At 53.6% G+C, this 20424-nt stretch overlaps 1 protein-coding gene across 1 annotated transcript in view; it reads left to right on the forward strand.

Moving 5' to 3' along the window:
* Positions 1-20424, forward strand: part of SHANK3 (SH3 and multiple ankyrin repeat domains 3) — a 146813-nt gene that overhangs the window by 67942 nt on the left and 58447 nt on the right. The window contains exons 12-14 of the mRNA XM_077783730.1: positions 2156-2269; positions 6363-6438; positions 14885-14967. Of these exons, the coding sequence (XP_077639856.1) occupies positions 2156-2269; positions 6363-6438; positions 14885-14967 (273 nt within the window). The remainder of the gene's footprint in view (positions 1-2155; positions 2270-6362; positions 6439-14884; positions 14968-20424) is intronic.

The following is a 20424-nucleotide window of genomic DNA, read 5'->3' on the forward strand; positions in this document are numbered from 1 at the left end:
CCAGGGATCCAGGGGCAGCCCCAGCTGCTCTGGCAATCCCAGCCCAGCCAGGAATTCCTCATTCCCAATCTCCCATCCCTGGCTGCCCTCTGGCAGTGGGAGCCATTCCCTGTGTCCTGTCCCTGCAGCCTTGTCCCCAGCCCCTCTGCAGCTCTCCTGGAGCCCCTGGAATGTGCTGGAAGCTCTCCCTGGATCCTTCTCCTCTCCAGGAGAACATCCCCAGCTCTCCCAGCCTGGATCCAGCTCCAGGATCCCTGGAAGTGTCCAGATCTTGGAGCCCCTGGGATAACGGGAGCTTTCCCTGCCTTTGGAATGAGATGGGATTTGAGGTCCCTCCCCACCCAAACCATTCCAGGATTCCATAAAATCGGCGGAAGTTTGGGATCCGCCCAACCTCAGCCTTTGGATCGGGATCTGCTCCAGGGAATGAGCCCCGGGAAAAGAGGGAGCGGCCTCAGCCCGGCCAGGGGAGGTTGGGGTTGGATATTTGGGAATTTTTCCATGGAATGGGGTCAGGCCTTGGGCTGCCCGGGGAGCTTTGGAGTGCCCATCCCTGGAGGAATCCAAGGAATTCATGGAATTCCACTCAGGGCTGGGATCGGGCCCAGCTTGTGCTCAGTGATCCAGGAGGGCTTTTCCAGCCTCTGGAATTCCAGGATCTGGACAGCCCAGAGTGGATTCACACCTGGAGAACACCTGGAGAACACCTGGAGAACACCGGGAAGGTGCTGCTGGGATTTGGGGATCCTGAGTGGCACAATTCAGGAATCCAGACATCCAGAGTGGGAAAATTCAGGAATTTGGGCACCCAGACTGGGAAAATTTGGGATGAAGGCATTTAGAGTGGGACACTTTGGGAATTTTGGCATCCAGAGTGGAAAAATCCGGGCATTTGGGTCTCCAGAGTGGGACAATTTGGGAATTTGGTGTCCAGAGTGTGAAAAAACAGGAATTGGGTGTCCAGAGTGGGAAAATTTGGGAATTTGGGTGTCCAGAGTGTGAAAAACCAGGAATTGGGTGTCCAGAGTGGGAAAATTTGGGAATTTGGGTGTCCAGAGTGTGAAAAACCAGGAATTGGGTGTCCAGAGTGGGAAAATTTGGGAATTTGGGTGTCCACAGTGTGAAAAATCAGGAATTGGGTGTCCAGAGTGGGAAAATTTGGGAATTTGTTTGTCCAGAGTGTGAAAAACCAGGAATTGGGTGTCCAGAGTGGGAAAATGTGGGAATTTGGGTGTCCAGAGTGTGAAAAATCAGGAATTGGGTGTCCAGAGTGGGAAAATTTGGGAATTTGGGTGTCCAGAGTGTGAAAAACCAGGAATTGGGTGTCCAGAGTGGGAAAATTTGGGAATTTGGGTGTCCACAGTGTGAAAAATCGGGAATTGGGTGTCCAGAGTGGGAAAATTTGGGAATTTGGGTGTCCAGAGTGTGAAAAATCAGGAATTGGGCGTCCAGAGTGGGAAAATTTGGGAATTTGGGTGTCCAGAGTGTGAAAAATCAGGAATTGGGCGTCCAGAGTGGGAAAATTTGGGAATTTGGGTGTCCAGAGTGTGAAAAATCAGGAATTGGGCCTCCAGAGTGGGAAAATTTGGGAATTTGGGTGTCCAGAGTGTGAAAAACCAGGAACTGGGTGTCCAGAGTGGGAAAATTTGGAATTTGGGTGTCCAGAGTGTGGAAAACCAGGAATTGGGTGTCCAGAGTGGGAAAATTTGGGAATTTGTTTGTCCAGAGTGTGAAAAATCAGGAACTGGGTGTCCAGAGTGGGAAAATTTGGGATTTGGTCACGAGTGGGGCAGTTTGAGAATTTGGAGATCCAGAGTGTGAAAAGTTGGGAATGGGGCATCCAGAGGGAGAGAAAAAAAAATGGGGAATTTGGAAATGCATGCACCCAGAGTGGGAAAATGACGGGAATTCTGGCATCCGGAGCGGCGCAGTTTGGGAATTGTGGCATCCGGAGCGGCGCAGTTTGGGAATTCTGGCATCCAGAGTGGGAAAACCCAGGAATTCCAGATTTTCCCATAGGAACCGAACCGACGGAGAACTCCCCATCCCCGAGCTTCCCTCTGGTTTTCCTTCCCGCGTTCCCGCGGTGCCTCCGCCGTCCCAAGTCCCCTTTTCCCGGGATTCCCCCCTGACTGGCGATCCCGGTTTTCCGCAGTGCTGAGCATCGGCGAGGGCGGATTCTGGGAAGGATCCGTGAAGGGCAGGAGCGGCTGGTTCCCGGCGGAATGCGTGGAGGAGGTGCAGATGCGCCAGTACGACTCCAGGCAAGGTGGGTATCCCGGAATTCCGGCTGGAATTCTCGATGGAATCACCGGAGCGCTCCGTGGGGCCGGAGGGAACCGCGGGAATCGTATCCCAAGGGATCCGTTCCAATCACGCATCCATTGTCAGGATCTCCTGCAGGAATGGAGAGTTTGGGATGATGGAGGGGTGGGAGAGGAGGGAAAACTGGGAACATTTGGATCGGTCAGTTGGAGAAGGTCGGGATCCCGGAATTCCGGCTGGAATTCTGGATGGAATCACCGGAGCGCTCCTCCTGGGCGGTGGGGCTGGAGGGAATCGCGGGAATCGTATCCCAAGGGATCCGTTCCGGTCCTGGAATCATCATCAGGGAATGGAGAGTTTGGGAATGGTTGGGCTGGGAGCAGAGGGAAAACTGGGAAAACTGGGATTGGTCCAGCCTGGAAAAGAGGGAAAATCCAGGATGATCCAATTGTGGCCTGCAGGAGCCATGGGAAAGGTGGAAAGTGGGAATATTGGGAATTTTCCCATTCGGGAAATGGTCCGAACTCCGGGAGTTGTGGGAATTGTATCCCAAGGGATGAGTTCCAACCATGGATTCATCATCGAGATCTTCTGCAGGAATGGAGAGTTTGGGATGATGGAGGGCTGGGAGAGGAGGGAAAACTGGGAAAACTGGGATTGGTCCAGCCTGGAAAAGAGGGGAAATCCAGGATGATCCACGGAAGTGGTGGGAACTGCCCCAGCTCTGATGGGAATTCCGGAATTCCAAAGGAATTCCTGGTCCGCCGAAGGAAAAGGAGGATCCAGGGGGGTTTTATCCCTTTTCCCAACGTCCTGCCGGGATCCGAGGTGGGATTGGGATGAAAGGACAGGGAAAGAGGGAATGGCCTCAGCTTGGGTCGGGATTGGATTTTTGGGAATTTCCCCATGGAAAGGGGGTCAGCAGGGGCTGCCCGGGGAGCTTTGGAGTCACCATCCCTGGAAGAATCCAAGGAATTCCTGGAATTCCACTCAGGGCTGGGATGGCCCCCGGCTTAGACTTGGTGACCTTGGAATTCTCTCCCAGCCTCTGGAATTCTGGGACTCCACAATTCCCTGCCTGGATCCAAAATAAATGAAGGGGAAATCCCATTCCCCAAGAATTCAAGGATCAGGAATCTTCCCTTCCAATGGAATTCAGCGGATTCCAAGCTCTCTGTGGAACCAGAATTCCAGGCAGAAGGAGAAGGGATCTCCCCACATTCCAAAGGGGAATTTTTTCCCTCCTTATTTGCGCATCTGGGGTTGATTCCCAGGGAAGAAAAAAAAAAGAGGATGAGCAATTCCCGGTGGTTTTTCCAGCTTTTCCCCAGCATTCCTGGATTCCTGCTGGAAGAGCATCCCATGGAATTCCATCCCATGCATCCCATCCCTTCTGCATCCATTTTGTCCTTCCTGACGATTTTCCAGCTGTCGATTATCCCAGGGAAGAGCAGGATGATCCTTTTCCATGGATTTGGTCAGGATGCTGGCATCCGGGCTTTTCCCGAATTCCTCCCCCGTCCCCTGGCCAGGCAGATCCGAGCACATCCCAGATTTATTCCAGAGCCGAATTCTAAAGGATTTTGGTCATGGATTCATGGAATGTTCAGGTTGGGAAGGGCTTTAAAGTCCATCCTGATCCCATTCCCTATGGAAACCTTTCGCTATCCCAGATTCCTTCAGTCCCGTCAATCCCATGGATTTTGTCCCACGGATCCCATAAATCCCACAGATCCCATAAATCCTATGGATCCCATAAATCCCATGGATCCCATAATTCCCATGGATCCCATCCCATCCCATGGATTCTATCCCATGAATCCCATGAATCCCATGGATCCCATAAATCCCATGGATCCCATCCCATCCCATGTATCCCATGAATCCCATGGATTCCATAAATCCTATCCTATCCCATGGATTCTATCCCATGAATCCCATGGATCCCATGGATCCCATGGATCCCATCCCACAGATTCTATCACGTGGATCCCATAAATCCCATGGATCCCATCCCATGGATTCCATCCTGTGGATCCCATAAATCCCATGGATCCCATAAATCCCATCCCACGGATCCCATAAATCCCATGGATTCTATAAATCCTATCCCATCCCATGGATTCTATCCCATGGATCCCATGAATCCCATGAATCCCATAAATCCCATCCCACAGATTCCATCCCATGGATCCCATAAATCCTGTGGATCCCATAAATCCCATGGATCCCATCCCATGGATTCTATCCCATGGATCCCATAAATCCCATGGATTCTGTCCCATGGATCCCATAAATCCCATGGATCCCATCCTGTGGATTCTATCCCATGGATCCCATGGATCCCATGGATCCCACGGATCCCATCCCACGGATTCCGTCCTGTGGATCCCGTGGATCCCGCCGCACAGATCCCACGGATCCCATAAATCCCATGGATCCCATAAATCCCATGGATTCTGTCCCATGGATGCCATAAATCCCATGGATCCCACGGATCCCATCCCACGGATTCCGTCCCGTGGATCCCGTGGATCCCGCCGCACAGATCCCACGGATCCCATAAATCCCATGGATCCCACGGATCCCATCCCACGGATCCCATAAATCCCATGGATCCCGTGGATCCCACGGATCCCATCCCAGTTGCTCGGCCCGTTCCCGTGCGTCTCAGCCTCTCCGTGTCCCTGCGGATCCCGGCTGCTCCCGGCTCCATCCGGAGGCTCCGGAGGCTCCGTGGCAGCTCCATTCCAGGCGCTGGGATTTTTGGGAGCCGGGAAGGCAGCGGAGCCGCCGGGCCCTGGAATGCCCATAAATCCCAGATTTTCCTCGGGAACGACGTTGGGGAAAACATCCGGAGGGAGGAGGGCGAGCAGGAATTCCAGAGGGCTGGAATGGCAGGAGGGAATTCCTGAATTCCCAGGGAAATGGGAAGTGCTGGGAAATGCCAGGGCTGGATGGATCAGCTCCTGGAGCTGTCGGGATCTGCTGGAATTCGGGATCTGCTGGGAATTTCTTCCCTCCCTCCCTTTGCCCTCCTTTTTCCCAGATTTTCCTTTTCCTTTTCCCTTTCCTTTTTCCTTTTCCTTTTCCTTTTCCTTTTCCTTTTCCTTTTCCTTTTCCTTTTCCTTTTCCTTTTTCCTTTTCCTTTTCCTTTTCCTTTTCCTTTTCCTTTTTCCTTTTCCTTTTCCTTTTCCTTTTCCTTTTCCTTTTCCTTTTCCTTTTCCTTTCCCTTTCCCTTTCCCTTTCCCTTTTCCCTTTCCCTTTCCCTTTTCCTTTTCCTTTCCCTTTCCCTTTCTTCCCACCGGGAATCATTCCTGGATCAGCTGCTCCCTGCTGCCGTCTCCTGGTGCCAAGCAGGAGCTTCCCAAGCTTTTCCTTGGAATTTCCCTCTGGAATCAGAGACCCCTCAGACCCGTGAGGATTTTCCCAGCCTGATCCAAGTGGAAAATTCCCGGTTTTTATTCCACGTGCTGCCATTACCTGGCAGCTTCCCATGCTTCTCCTTTTCCTTGGAATTTCCCCCTGGAATCCCGGCCGGGAGCCCCTCGGAGCGGAGAGGATTTCCCCAGGCTAATCCTGGAAAACTCCGGAGGGATCATTCCCAGCTCTTCCCATCCATTCCCAGGTGGGAAAAGCATGGAAGCAGGGTGGGAATGAGGCTGCTCCCTTGGGATTGTCCCCCTCATTCCCAGTTTTCCTCAGAATTCCGGCATTCCCAGAGATCCAGTGGCCTCCAGGAGCATTCCCAGCTCTCCCTGTCCATTCCGACGCCGGAAAAGGAAGGAAGTGGGGCAGGAATGTGGGATTTGGCTTTTCCAGAAGGTCATTCCAGCCAGGAATTTTGCCGAAATTCCCCCCGGATGATTTCCAGGAATGGCTCCATGGATCCTATCCCATCCCATAAATCCCATGGATCCCATCCCATGCATTCTATCCCAAAACATTCCCAGGAATTCCTCGGCCACATGTGGGCCTCGGATTCTCCTCATCCACGGGAAAAAACTCCCGCCTAGGATGGAATTCCCGGGCTTTGTGGATCCCTTGGGAAGGTGGGAAAAGCCGGGAATCATTCGGGATGTGGATTTTTCCCACAGAAACCAGGGAGGACCGGACCAAGCGGCTTTTCCGGCACTACACCGTCGGATCCTACGACAACTTCACCTCCCACAGGTAAGGAGCCGCTCCCGGGAATCCCGGGAATCCTGGGAATTCCCACTTCCATGGGAAACCCCTCCCTTTTCCACACAGGGGTTTGGAATTCCACAGGAAGGGGATTTTCCCGGAAGTTTTGGGCCGCGGGAGGAATTCCAGGGTGGGGTCCCTGGGCAGGATCCAAGGTTTTGGGGAATTCCGGGAATGTGACCGCATTCCTGGCTCGTATTCCAATGGATGAGCCAACATTCTGGAAAATTCTGGGAATGTTTCCCGTTCCTGGCTTGTGTCTCAGTGGAGGATCCAAAATTCCAGGGAAATCTGGGAATGTTTGACATTCCCAGCCCACATTCCAGGGGATGATCCAAAGTTCTGGAGAAGTTTGGGAATGTGAAACATTCCCAAGCTTGTGTCCCGGGGGAGGATCCAAGGTTCCAGAAAAGTTTGGGAATGTGCTCCCGTTCCAGGCTCCTGTCCCACGGGAGAATCCAAAGTTTGGGAATGTGAAACATTCCCGGCTCATTTCCCGGGGGGGAATCCAACATTCTGGAAAAGTCTGGGAATGTTTCCCATTCCTGACTCATTTCCCATTTTTGAACTCCTTATCCCGAATTTTCCTTCCCGGAGCATTCCTGACTCCGAATTGGCGGAATTTGGCTGGATCCTTAAAATTCCCAGAATTTGCTGCTCCGGAGCCATTCCTGTTGGAAAAATCAGGAAAGAGGAAAAACCGAGGGAAAAACGAAGGGAAGCTCTGGAAAATCCCTGCTGGGATCATGGGAAGAGCAGAGAAAAAAGTGGGAATTCATGGATGAGGCAAAATTCCAACGGTTCGGAGGAAGAAAAAACGGGATTGAATCCATGGGAATCCCCGGAAAAGGGATTTCCTTTGGGAATCACATCCTGGGAAAACGCCAGGAGGAGCTCTTGCCCAGGAGTTGGAATTCCTGGGAAATGTCACTGGGGAAAAATTCCTGGGAATTCCAATGGATGAGTGGGGCAGGAAGGGGAATTTAAGGAGCTGCATCCTTAAATGGATAAAAATTGGGAAAAAACGGGGAAAAAATGGGATAAAAATGGATAAAAGTGGAAAAAAATTGGGAAAATTCCCACAATTCCACTAATTCCTTGGAGCTGGGAGTGCTCAGGGGAGCAAAATTTGGGATAAGGAACTCAAAAAAAAAGCAGGAAAAGGTTGTGGATGTGCTCCAAGATTCCCAGAATTCCATGGATCCACACCATTCCCTGGCCCAAGGCAAATTTGAGAGGAATTTAAGGAGCGGGATCCAGAAAAAACCTTGGGAAGAGCCCAGAGTGGGATTGGATCCACAGGGAGGGCTTGGATTGATCCCACTCCAGGAAATCCTTTGGGAATTGTTTGGATTCCAGGCGGAGAAAATCTGGGGAATCGCTGGGAAAGGGAAAATCCCAAAATTCTGGATTCTGGATTCTGTGGGACCATGGAACGGTTGGGAATGACGGAGATTGGGAATGATGGAATTGTGGGATCATGGAATGCTTTGGAATGATGCAACATCCCCAGGAATTTCGGGATAAATCCGGATTGGAGCTGGGAAAACTCCCCCGGGATGGAATTCCCACCATTCCCAGATTTCCCTTGGAATCAGGAATCCCTCCAAGGAGGAGCCGGGATGTGCTGGATGCTCCCAAAATCCCGGTCATTCCAAAACCCTGGAAATGGGAAAAAGGGAACAGAACTCGGAGAAGTTCACCTGGAGGGGACAAATCCGAGCTCGGCTTAATCCGGATGAGAAATCCCAGCGGGAATTGCCTTCGGAATTAAAGGGAGGGATTAAAGAGGCTCCAAATTAATTCAGGAATTAAAGCTGGGAGCAGCTGGGAAGGGGAAAAATCGGGATCAGGAGCCAATCCCGGATTTGTGTCAGGGATTAGGGAGAGGGATTTCACCGGAAAACAGGGAAAACATGGAAAACGTGGAGAACACGGAGGGGGAAAAGGGAATTTCGCAGTCCTGGAATGCCGGGGCTGGAGAAATGTGTGGAGACAGAAAATGATGGAATTACGGCGGTTGGAATGATGGGAATACGGAACAACAAGGGGTTGGAATTACAGAATCATTTTCCCGGAGCTGGGAAATCTGGGAATTCCTTCCCGTGTTTCCAAGGCTGGAAATTCCACAGGCAAAGGGAGGCGAACTTCCAATGGGAAAAATTTTCCTTGGATTTCCCTGTAAATTCCTGAGATTTCCTTGGTCTTGTCGCCTCTTCTCCCATCCCTCTGGAAATCTGGGAATTCCTTCCCATGTTTCCAAAGCTGGAATTCCCCCATCCGAAAGGGGCTGAGTTTCCATTGGAATTCCACCTGGAATCAGCTGGGAATGGGATCGGGAATGGGAATCTGGAATTCTCCCTCTCCCTGTGGAACACCGGGAATTAAAGGTGGGCTTTGGATCAGGGAAAACTATGGAAAACCCTTGGAAAAGGAATTCCTGGAGCTGGAATTGGACCAGGAATGGGGTTGGGAATGGGAGCTGGAATTTTCCCTGTCCCTGGGGAACGCTGGGACTTAAATTGGGCATTGGATCACGGAGAACTATGGGAAAACCCCATGGAAAAAGATTGGAAAAGGAATTCCTGGAGAGGCCGCCACCATCCCAGCCTTTGGTGCCCGAGGCCAAGCGGAAAACCCGGAATGGGAGCTGGAACGGGGCCGGGAATGGGAGCTGGAATGGGGCCGGGAATGGGAGCTGGAACGGGGCTGGAATTTTCCCCGTCCCCATGGAATGCCGGGAGTTAAAGGTCAGGTTCGGATCAGGCGAAACTATGGAAAACCCATGGAAAAAGAGTGGAAAAGGAATTCCTGGAGAGGCCGCCACCCTCCCAGCCTTTGGTGCCCGAGGCCAAGCGGAAAACCCGGAATGGGAGCTGGAACGGGGCCGGGAATGGAAGCTGGAACGGGGCCGGGAATGGGAGCTGGAACGGGGCTGGAATTTTCCCGGTCCCCGTGGAATGCCGGGAGTTAAAGGTCAGGTTCGGATCAGGCGAAACTATGGAAAACCCATGGAAAAAGAGTGGAAAAGGAATTCCTGGAGAAGCTGCCACCATCCCAGCCTTTGGTGCCCGAGGCCAAGCGGAAAACCCGGAATGGGAGCTGGAATCCTGGGAATTCTCGGTCCCTACGGAACGCGGGGAGTTAAAGGGGGGCGTCGGTCTCAGCACCACCCCCGGCAATTCCAGCTCCTTTTAGAATCCATGGAATCTGCGGGAATGGATGGAGCCGTGATTCATCCCGGCTCCCACGCTTCCCGAGGCTCCGGATCCCACACCTGGATCCCGCCCACATTCCCGGTGACGCCGATCCCGCTGCGGTAACGCCCCGCCCACATTCCCAAAGTTTGGGGAACAGCCGGAAAAGCCACCCAGGAGACGCCTGGAAGAATTCCAGGCCGGTCGGAGAAAAACCTGGGACAGCGGGAATTGTCCCTGCCCATGGAATGATCCCGAATCCCTTTTCCCGCCCAGATCCCGGGATTCTAAAAGAAATCGGGAAGTAAAATCAGTTTTCATGGATCCCCTCGGTGATCCCCATGGGAAAACCATTGGAAGGTGTCCCAGCTTCCCAGGAAAACGCTGGAATGTTGGAGCGGCTGGAGCGGGATTCCACTTCCCTGGGAATTTTTGGATTCCTCAAGGAAAATGAGGTCGGCTGAAGCTGCTGGAGAAATCCTAAAATCCATGGAATTCCTGAGGTGGGAAAAGCCCTTCCGGGTCACTGAGGCCAAGCTGGGCCCGATCCCAACCCAGAGCTGGAATTCCGGGAATTCCCTGGACACCTCCAGGGCTGGGAATGTGCTGCTGAGATGGAAATTCCATGGGAGAATCCTGGAATGGGAATGGAGCTGGAATCCCCTCCAATTCCAACCCTTGGAATTCCATCCCAACTCCTGCCCACCCTCCCAGCCAGGAATTCCTTCCCAAATCCCATGGAATGGGAAAAGCAGCTCCACAGAGCCCTTCCAGTGTCCTCGGGCCAGAATTCCCAGTTTTCCACGGAATGGAGATTTTCCAAGCTGTTTTGTTCAAGGAATGGGATCATGGATTCCCCTGGATCCCGGGAAGCTTCCACGGCCAGGCTGGGATCACGGAACGGGACGGAATTCCAGGAGCTTGAAGTCCCTTCCCACCCAAAGCATTCCATGATTCCCGGAATTCCTGACACTCCCTGAGAACAGGAACCGATCCCAAAAGCCGCTGCTCCCGGACAATTCCAGAGGCTCAGGAATGCTCCCAGTGGGATTCCAGAGAAACCTTTCCAGGAAGAGTTCTCCTTCCTTCCCTCCCTCCACATTCCCGTTTCCATGGAATGACGCTGCTCCGGCCCAGAGCTTTTCCCGTGATTCCATGAATCCCATCCCAGCATTCCAAGAGCCACCAGCCCACCGCGGGGGCGCATCCTGATTCCGGGATTTGGGAAGCGCCGCCGGAGCCGGAAGGATTCGGCAAATGGGAAAACGCTCCGGGATTAGGAATTGTCTCCCTGTGGAATGGATTCCCAAAGTGCTCCCGGCTGGAATTCATTCCCGCCGTTCCCATTCCCACCGGTGCTCCCGGTGCTCCCGCCATGCGATCCATGCCCTCCTGGTGATCCAGGAAATCCAAGGTTTTTCCGGCAGGGATCCATTCCCTCCCGGTGTTCCCATGATCCCAGCAGGGATCCATTCTATCCCAGTATTCCCAGTGTTCCCGGTGATCCGAGGTTTTCCCTCCAGAGGATCTGGCGAGGCCCAGCCCGGCTCCTCATTCCCGGTGGAATTCCAGTCCCTTCCTGTGCCTTGGGAATGGATCCATGGGGAATTGCCGCTGCCAATCCCGGCTGTTCCAGTGCTCCCCACCCCTCCCATCAATCCCTTCCCAACATTCCCATGATTTCCCATCTCTTCCCATTGCTCCCTGTCATTCCCGTTGTTCCCCTTCTCTTCCTGTTGTTTCCCAACTTTTCCCATTTTTCTCCAGTTCCTCGGATCATTCCTGCTGTTCCCATCATTCCCGTTGTTCCCTGTCATTCCCGTCATCCCCACAATTCCATTGTCCCCCATCTCTTCCTGTTGCTTCCCATCGTTCCCGTCATTCCTGTCGTTCCCATTGTTCCCATTATTCCCATCATTCCCATCATTCCCATTGCTTCCGTCACTCCCCAACATTCCCCAGCACTTCCCAACATTCCCAGCGCTCCCGCTGATCCCAATCCCTCCCCAGTATTCCCATGGTTCCCCTCTCTCCCCTTCCCATCCCATCCCTCTCCAATAATTCCCAATAATTCCTCATCCCTCCTTATCCCTCCCCAACATTCCCATGGTTCCCATCTCTCCCATCCTTCCCAATCATTTCCATTGTTCCCATCCCTCCCCATCCCTTTCCAGTATTCCCAACCATTCCCCAACATTCCCATCCCTCCCATCCATTCCCATCTCTCCATCCCTCTTTTTCCCTCTCCAGTATTCCCAATCCTTTTCCATCCCTTCTCATCCCTCCCATCCCTCCCAACCCTCCCGGCCCCTCTCCAACATTCCCAAACCTTTTCCATCCCTCCCTATCCTTCCCCACCCCTCCTTATCCCTCTCCAATATTCCCAAACCTTTTCCATCTCCCCATCCCTCCCATTGTTCCCATCCCTGTCCGATATTCCCAAACTTTCTCCATCCCTCCCCATCCCTCCCATTGTTCCCATCCCTCCCATTCCTCTCCAATATTCCCAAACCTCCATCCCTCCTCATCCCTCCCATTGTTCCCATCCCTGTCCGATATTCCCAAACCTTCTCCATATCCCCATTCCCCCTCATGCCTCCCATTGTTCCCATCCCTCCCATTCCTCTCCAATATTCCCAAACCTCCATCCCTCCCCATCCCTCCCATTGTTCCCATCCCTCTCTGATATTCCCAAACCTCCTCCATCTCCCCATCCCTCCCATTGTTCCCATCCCTGTCTGATATTCCCAAACCTCCATCCCTCCTCATCCCTCCCATTGTTCCCATCCCTGTCCGATATTCCCAAACCTCCTCCATCTCCCCATCCCTCCCATTGTTCCCATCCCTGTCCGATATTCCCAAATCTCCTCCATCTCCCCATCCCTCCCATTGTTCCCATCCCTGTCCGATATTCCCAAACCTTCTCCATCCCTCCCATTGTTCCCATCCCTCTCTGATATTCCCAAACCTCCATCCCTCCTCATCCCTCCCATTGTTCCCATCCCTCTCTGATATTCCCAAACCTCCTCCATCTCCCCATCCCTCCCATTGTTCCCATCCCTGTCCGATATTCCCAAACCTCCATCCCTCCTCATCCCTCCCATTGTTCCCATTCCTCCCATTCCTCTCCAATATTCCCAAACCTCCTCCATCTCCCCATCCCTCCCATTGTTCCCATCCAGGTCCGATATTCCCAAACCTCCTCCATCTCCCCATCCCTCCCATTGTTCCCATCCCTGTCCGATATTCCCAAACCTCCATCCCTCCCCATCCCTCCCATTGTTCCCATCCCTGTCCGATATTCCCAAACCTCCTCCATCTCCCCATCCCTCCCATTGTTCCCATCCCTGTCCGATATTCCCAAACCTCCTCCATCTCCCCATCCCTCCCATCCCTCCCACCCCTCCCCTCGCTCCCTCCTCTCGGCTCCGCTCCCGCTCCCTGTTCCCGGCTCCTTCCCGAGCCGCTTCCCGGCAATCCCGGGTTATCCCGGCTCCGCTGTCAGCCCTGCGGCTCCGCTGGGAGGGACCGCGGCTCCCTCCCTCCTTCCCTGCATCCCTCCGTCCCTCGCTGGATCATTCCCGGCTTTTCCCGAGGATGCTCCTTCCTTCCTCCCGGCTCCTGGCGATCCGTCACTTAGCAACGCCCGAGGGGGGGAATTTCGGGATCAAATCCGCCGGGATGAGGATTTAAACTCTGCTCCGCTCCACCCGAGAATCCCGGTTTTTATTCCCGCGGGAGACGCGCCCGGCGAGTGTGGGAAGAGACGAATCGCGGTGGGGCTCCGCTTTTAACGGGCAAAGCTCCGGCTCCCGAAATTCCCGGAATTCCTGCGTGGGCTCCGTATCCCTGCATTCCTGCGAGGGCTCCGTATCCCTGCATTCCTCTGCAGGTGACTGCGAGGGGCCCGGCGGGCAGCAGGGACATCCACGATTTTTTTATATCTTTTTTTATTATTTTTTTTAAAGAATTCCCTCCTCCTTTTCCTCCTTTTCCTCCTCCTCCTCCACGCCGAGGCAAAAGTCGCTTCCGTCTTTTTGGTGTGACTTCGGGCACAAAAAGCAAAAAAAAAAAAAAATCCGGGAGAGAGAGAGAAAAAAATCCAGGAGGAAAAAAAAATAAATAAAAGAGAGAGAGAAAAAAAGCAAGAAGGAGAAAAGGAAGCAAAGATCCCTGCGGAGATGAAAGGCTGGCTGCGAGGAGTGACAACGGCCACCACGGCTGGTGACAACGGCCACCCCGGCTGGTGACAAAAGCCACCCCGGCTGGTGACAGGACCACCCTGGCTGGTGACAACGACCACCCCGGCTGGTGACAGGACCACCCTGGCTGGTGACCCGGCTGGTGACAACGACCACCCCGGCTGGTGACAAAGGACACCCCGGCTGGTGACAACGACCACCCTGGCTGGTGACAACGACCACCCTGGCTGGTGACAACGACCACCCCGGCTGGTGACAGGACCACCCTGGCTGGTGACAAAGGCCACCCCGGCTGGTGACAAAGGCCACCCTGGCTGGTGACAACGACCACCCTGGCTGGTGACAGGACTACCCTGGCTGGTGACAACGACCACCCTGGCTGGTGACAAAGCCACCCTGGCTGGTGACAAAAGCCACCCTGGCTGGTGACAAAGGCCACCCCGGCTGGTGACAACGACCACCCTGGCTGGTGACAAAGCCACCCTGGCTGGTGACAAAGCCACCCTGGCTGGTGACAACGACCACCCTGGCTGGTGACAACGACCACCTTGGCTGGTGACCCGGCTGGTGACAGGGCCACCCTGGCTGGTGACAACGACCACCCTGGCTGGTGACAACGACCACCCTGGCTGGTGACAGGACCACCCTGGCTGGTGACAAAGGCCACCCTGGCTGGTGACAAAGCCACCCTGGCTGGTGACAAAAGCCACCCTGGCTGGTGACAAAGGCCACCCCGGCTGGTGACAGGGCCACCCTGGCTGGTGACAAAGGCCACCCTGGCTGGTGACAAAGCCACCCTGGCTGGTGACAACGACCACCCTGGCTGGTGACAACGACCACCCTGGCTGGTGACAGGGCCACCCCGGCTGGTGACAAAGCCACCCCGGCTGGTGACAACGGCCACCCTGGCTGGTGACAGGGCCACCCTGGCTGGTGACAAAGGCCACCCCGGCTGGTGACAAAGCCAGCGGCGCGGGCAGCGATGGTGCTGCGCTCTAACCCGGGCGTCGTTCTCCTGTGCTCTTTCCTGCCCAGTGACTACATCATCGAGGAGAAGACGGCCGTGCTGCAGAAGCGGGAGCATGAGGGCTTCGGCTTCGTCCTGCGCGGCGCCAAAGGTAAGCCCGGACCCGCTTTTCCAGGTTTTTTTTTTTCCCGGGAATTCTTTTTTTTTTCCCTTTTTTTAATATTTTTTTTTAATTTTTATTTCCCGGGAAGCGGCGCGGTTGTGCTGCATTTTGAGGGGGGATTGGAGTGGGGTTGTGGGTTTGGAGTTTTGGGGATTTTGGTGCTGCTGGTGCCTTGGAATTTTTGGGAATTTCACCCATTTTCCATGTGGAAATGAACAGCCCTTGCTCGGCTCGGGATCCTCATTCCCAGTAATCCTGGGGGGCTCCAAGGGGGTTTTCTTTCCCGGATTTCTCTGATTCTGTGCCGTGTCCTGCTGCCATCGTGGCTCTCCCAGAATTTGGGAGCTTTGATGCTGGAGCTGCCCTGGAATTTTTGGGAATTTCACCCCTTTTCCATGTGGAAATGAACAGCCCTTGCTCGGCTCGGGATCTTCATTCCCAGTAATCCTGGGGGGCTCCAAGGGGATTTTCCTTCCTGCTTTTGTGCCTTCTGCTGGTGCTGCATCTCAGAATTGGAGGGTTTGTGCTGGTGCTGCTCGTGGTGCCTTGGAATTTTTGGGAATTTCACCCATTTTCCATGTGGAAATGAACAGCCCTTGCTCGGCTCGGGATCCTCATTCCCAGCAATCCTGGGGGGCTCCAAGGGGATTTTCTTTCCCGGATTTCTGTGATTCTGTGCCGTGTCCTGCTGCCATTGTTGCTCTCTCAGGATTTTGGGGGTTTTGTGCTGGAAGCACCTTGGAATTTTTGGGAATTGTCGCTGCTTATCCCTGTGGAAATCAACAGCCCTTGCTCAGCTCAGGATCCTCATTCCCAATAATCCTGGGGGGTTCCAAGGGGATTTTCTTTCCCGGATTTCTGTGATTCTGTTCCGTGTCCTGCTGCCATCGCGACTCTCTCGGAATTTGGGGGGTTGGTGCTGGAGGCACCTTGGAATTTTTGGGAATTGTCGCTGCTTATCCCTGAGGGATGAACAGATCAGGATTCTCATTCCCGGGATTCTCATTCCCAGGCTCCAAAGGGATTTTCCTCCCTGGCTTGTTCGGTGTCGTGGATTGGGGTTTAGGGGATTTTGGTGCTGGAGGTGCCTTGGAATTTTTGGGAATTGTTGCTGCTTTTCCCTGGGAGAACGAACGGCTCGGGATCCTCATTCCCAATAATCCTGGGGGGCTCCAAGGGGATTTTCCTCCTGGATTTCTCCGGTTCTGTGCCGTGTCCTGCTGCCATCGCAGCTCTCTCGGAATTTGGGGGCATTTTGCTCTGGATGCTGCTTGGAATTTTTGGGAATTGTCACTTTGCTTCCCGGAGGGATGAATGGCCCCTGCTCAGCTCCAGAGCCCCATTCCCAACAATCCTGGGGGACTCCACAGGGATTTTTGTCCCCCATTCCGTCTTTCCCTCTCCCACTTCCTGGGGGTTTTGGTGGGGATGCTGCTTGGAATTTTTGGGAATTTGGACTCCTTTTCCCTGTGGGAATGAAAAGCCCCTGCCCAGCTCCATCCGTGGCTTTTTGGGGTTGGAGTGCTCGGAGCTTTTCCTGGGATTTTGGCCAGGGAGTCCTGGGGACTTTTGGGATCCCTGGGGAAAACCGGGAGAGCTTTTCCTGCTCTTCCAACCCCAGAGCTCATTCCCGGCTCATCCCGGGGTTCTCCCAGGGCTGGGATCTTTCCTGGGAGCTTCCCATGGCTCCTCTGGCCAGAATTCCACCTTTTTGCTGCAGAAAAAGAGAATCCCTTGCAGACTTGGGAATGTTCCTATGGATTTAGGGAAGAGGAGGCGGGAAAAGCTTGGGATGGAGAGACCTCTCCACCCCCAGCATTCCCAGGAGCAGAGGGACAGCAGAGCCGTTTTCCACGTGGGAGGAAAGCTGGGAAGAGCTGCAGATCCAGGCTGGAATGGGATTTTCCAGGAGAATTCCTGGATTTCCGTCGTTCTGTCCCTTCTCCCAAGGTTTGCATCCCAGTGGGAATTTTGGTTCCCTATGGATCTCCAATCCCTGGAGCACCAAGTGAAACTTCAGGGCCCAAAACGGCATCCATGGGGTTTTTTCCAGGATCAATCCTGCAGCTTTTGTGTCAGGAAAACCGGGAAATTTAATCCCATTCCCGGGGTTTTTTACCCTTTATTTTTTCCTTCCTGGATCTCCTGCCATTCCTGGTTTCTCTTCGTGTGCCGAGGCTGAGATTCGGGAATTCTGTGGGATTTGGGAATTCTGTGGGATTTGAGAATTCCGTGGGATTCAGGAATTCTGCGGGACACAGGGAGGTCATGGATGCAGAGGGGTCCTGTCCTGGAAGATCCAGAATCCGGGAATGCTCCCTCTGGAGCAGCATTCCCAAGTTAGGGAAGTGGCTTGGAATCCCCCCCATTTCCCAGCCCCGTCGTCCCGGTATTCCATGGATTTCAGGCTGGGATTCCATGGATTTTAGACCGGGAATCGGCCCCGTTGATGTCACCACTGCTCCCTTTGGATTTTCCTGGAAAACCACTCCAGGACTGTGGGGAAAAGAGGGAAAAGGGGCTGGAAAAGGCAGGGCTGGATCTTCATCCCGGGCAGGGGGAGGGAGGCGGATTTTGGGACGATCCCTGAAGGAATTTGCTCTTCCTGCTGCAAATTCCACTCTGGAATTTTCCCATTCCTTGGGAGCCTTTCCAGGGAAAAGTCTCTGCCCACCCTGGGGTCCTTCCCAGCCCATCCCAGTTCCGGCTCTTCCCAATTCCCAAGGGGAACATCCCATCCTGTTCCAGGGGTCGGAGTTATTCCCGTTTATCCCGATCCCTGCAGCTCTCAGAGCTGAGCTTTCCCCACATCCAATCCCTTGGGAATTCCCGGGGAATCCGTGGCTCTCCCTGGATCCCTGGAATTATCCAGGGCCAGGTCGGAGCAGCCTGGGATCATGGAATGCCACCATGGAATGGGATGAGCTTTGAGGTCCCTTCCCACCCAACCCATTCCATGATTTTATGGAGGATGTGTCCCAAAATCCAAATTATGGGAACCAATCCAAGTTTTTGCTGGATGGGACGAGCTTTCCTTGGTTTGCCTGGAGAGAACCGGGTCATTCCCAAAATTCCCAAGATTATTCCATCCTGTGGATCTTCTGGAAGAGCCAATCCCAAGGGAAAGGAGAGGGAACGGCCTCGAGCTGGGCTTGGGGGTCGGATATTCCAGGTGGGAATTCCCTGAGCCCGGAACTTCCCAGGACCCATGGAATCAGTGGATCCTTTGGGAATTCTCTTAGCTCGGAGTTTGCCAAGATCCTTTGAGGACTTGGAGGATCCTTTGGGAATTCCCTGAGTTTGGAACTTTTTGGGATCTGTGGGATGGGGATCTACTCCAAATGCCTGGGCACTCCAGGACTGACCAGGATGGGATCTGGTTCTCTGGGATGGATTTGGTGCTTCCAGGATGGGATTTCGTTCTCCGAGATGGGATTTGGTTTTCCAGGATGGGATTTAGTTCTCCAGGATGGGATTTAGTTCTCCAGGATGGGATTTGGTTCTCCAGGATGGGATTTGGTTCTCCAGGATGGGATTTGGTTTTCCAGGATGGGATTTAGTTCTCCAGGATGGGATTTAGTTCTCCAGGATGGGATTTGGTTCTCCGAGATGGGATTTGGTTTTCCAGGATGGGATTTAGTTCTCCAGGATGGGATTTAGTTCTCCAGGATGGAATTTGGTTCTCCAGGATGGGATTTGGTTCTCCGAGATGGGATTTGGTTTTCCAGGATGGGATTTGGTTCTCCGAGATGGGATTTAGTTCTCCAGGATGGGATTTGGTGTTTCCAGCATGGAATTCATTTCCCCTTAATGGGATTTGGTGTTTCCAGGATTTGGGATCCTCTGGATTGGGTTTGATGCTTCCAGGATGGGATTTGGTGTTTCCAGGGTGGAATTTAGACCTCTTGGATGGGATTTGGTGTTTCCAAATGGGATCTGGTTTCCCAGGATGGGATTTGGTTCTCCAGGATGGGATTTGGTGTTTCCAGAATGGGATCTGCTTTCCCATGATGGGATTTGGTTCTCCAGGATGGGATTTGGGATCCTCCAGATTGGATTTGGTGCTTCCAGGATGGAATTTGGTCCCCCTGGATGGGATTTGGTTCTCCAGGATGGGATTTGGGATCCTCCAGATTGGATTTGGTCCTTCCAGGATGGAATTTGGTCCCCCTGGATGGGATTTGGTTCTCCAGGATGGGATTTGGAATCCTCTGGATGGGATTTGGTGCTTCCAGGATGGAATTTGGTCCTCCTGGATGGATTTTGGTTCCCCAAGATCACATTTGGTCCCTCAGGTTGGGTTTGATTTGTCCGGGCTTCTCCCACAGCTGGCTCTGGAATTCCAGCTGGGAATTGTGGGAATTTAAGCCCAGGAATTCCCAATTCCCCAGCCAGGGCCGTGGTGGCTCCTCAGGGAATTCCAATGGTGCTTCCCGGAATTCTGAGTCCGGAGTTCTGGTGGGAAAGGCTGAACCTCCTGGTCAGGGAAGTCCCCTCATTCCAAATGGGAACTTCCTGGATTTAATTCCCAACTTTTTGGTTTGGTTCTCCCATTGGATGGAAGAGTCTTCCCATTGGATTTCCTCCCTGGGAGGGCATTTAGGGATGAATATTCCATGATTTCCACACCTGGAGCATTCCCTGGATCGGGTTGGGATTGTTTGGTCCCAAACTGGTTTTGGGAATGGCTGAGCTGGGAGAGGTGGGTCAGGATTCCCAGGATTTGCTGGAAGCAGGGATGTCTTCCTCTTCCTTCTCCAGTCCTAGGGGTTGTAAACCCTGGGAGAAAAATTCCCAAGGCCAGGACAGGGCTTGGAGCAGCCTGGGATAGGGGCAAGTGTCCAAGGGTTGGAATTGGGTGGGATTTGGGTCCCATCCCACCCAAACCATTCCAGGGGGAGCTGCGGTGCTCCAAACACCAGGAGGACGTGGGAATCCTGGAGCAAATCCGGGGAATTGGATCAGCTTCCCTCTGAAAAACTGGGAATGTTCTCCTGGAGAAGAGAAGGATCCAGGGAGAGCTTCCAGCACGTTCCAGGGGCTCCAGGAGAGCTGCAGAGGGACTGGGGACAAGGATGGAGGGACAGGACCCAGGGAATGGCTCCCACTGCCAGAGGGCAGCCAGGGATGGGAGATTGGGAATGAGGAATTCCTGGCTGGGCTGGGATTGCCAGAGCAGCTGGGGCTGCCCTGGATCCCTGGGATGTCCAAGGAAAGGCTGGAGCAGCCTGGGATGGTGGGAATTGTCCCTGTGTCCCTTTGTCCCCTCCTGGATGAAATTCTGCTCCCGGAATTATTCCATAGGGAGACAATTCCTAATTCCTGAGCCTTTTCCCATTTGCCAAACCCTCCAGGCTCCAGCAGCACTTCCCAAATCCTGGATCACGATGCGCACCCGCTGTGGGCTGGTGGCTCCCAGCCCACGGGAAAAGCTGGAAAAGCGCC

The sequence above is a fragment of the Lonchura striata genome, chromosome 5, assembly GCF_046129695.1.
Source record: "Lonchura striata isolate bLonStr1 chromosome 5, bLonStr1.mat, whole genome shotgun sequence".
Taxonomy (NCBI): Eukaryota; Metazoa; Chordata; class Aves; order Passeriformes; family Estrildidae; genus Lonchura; species Lonchura striata.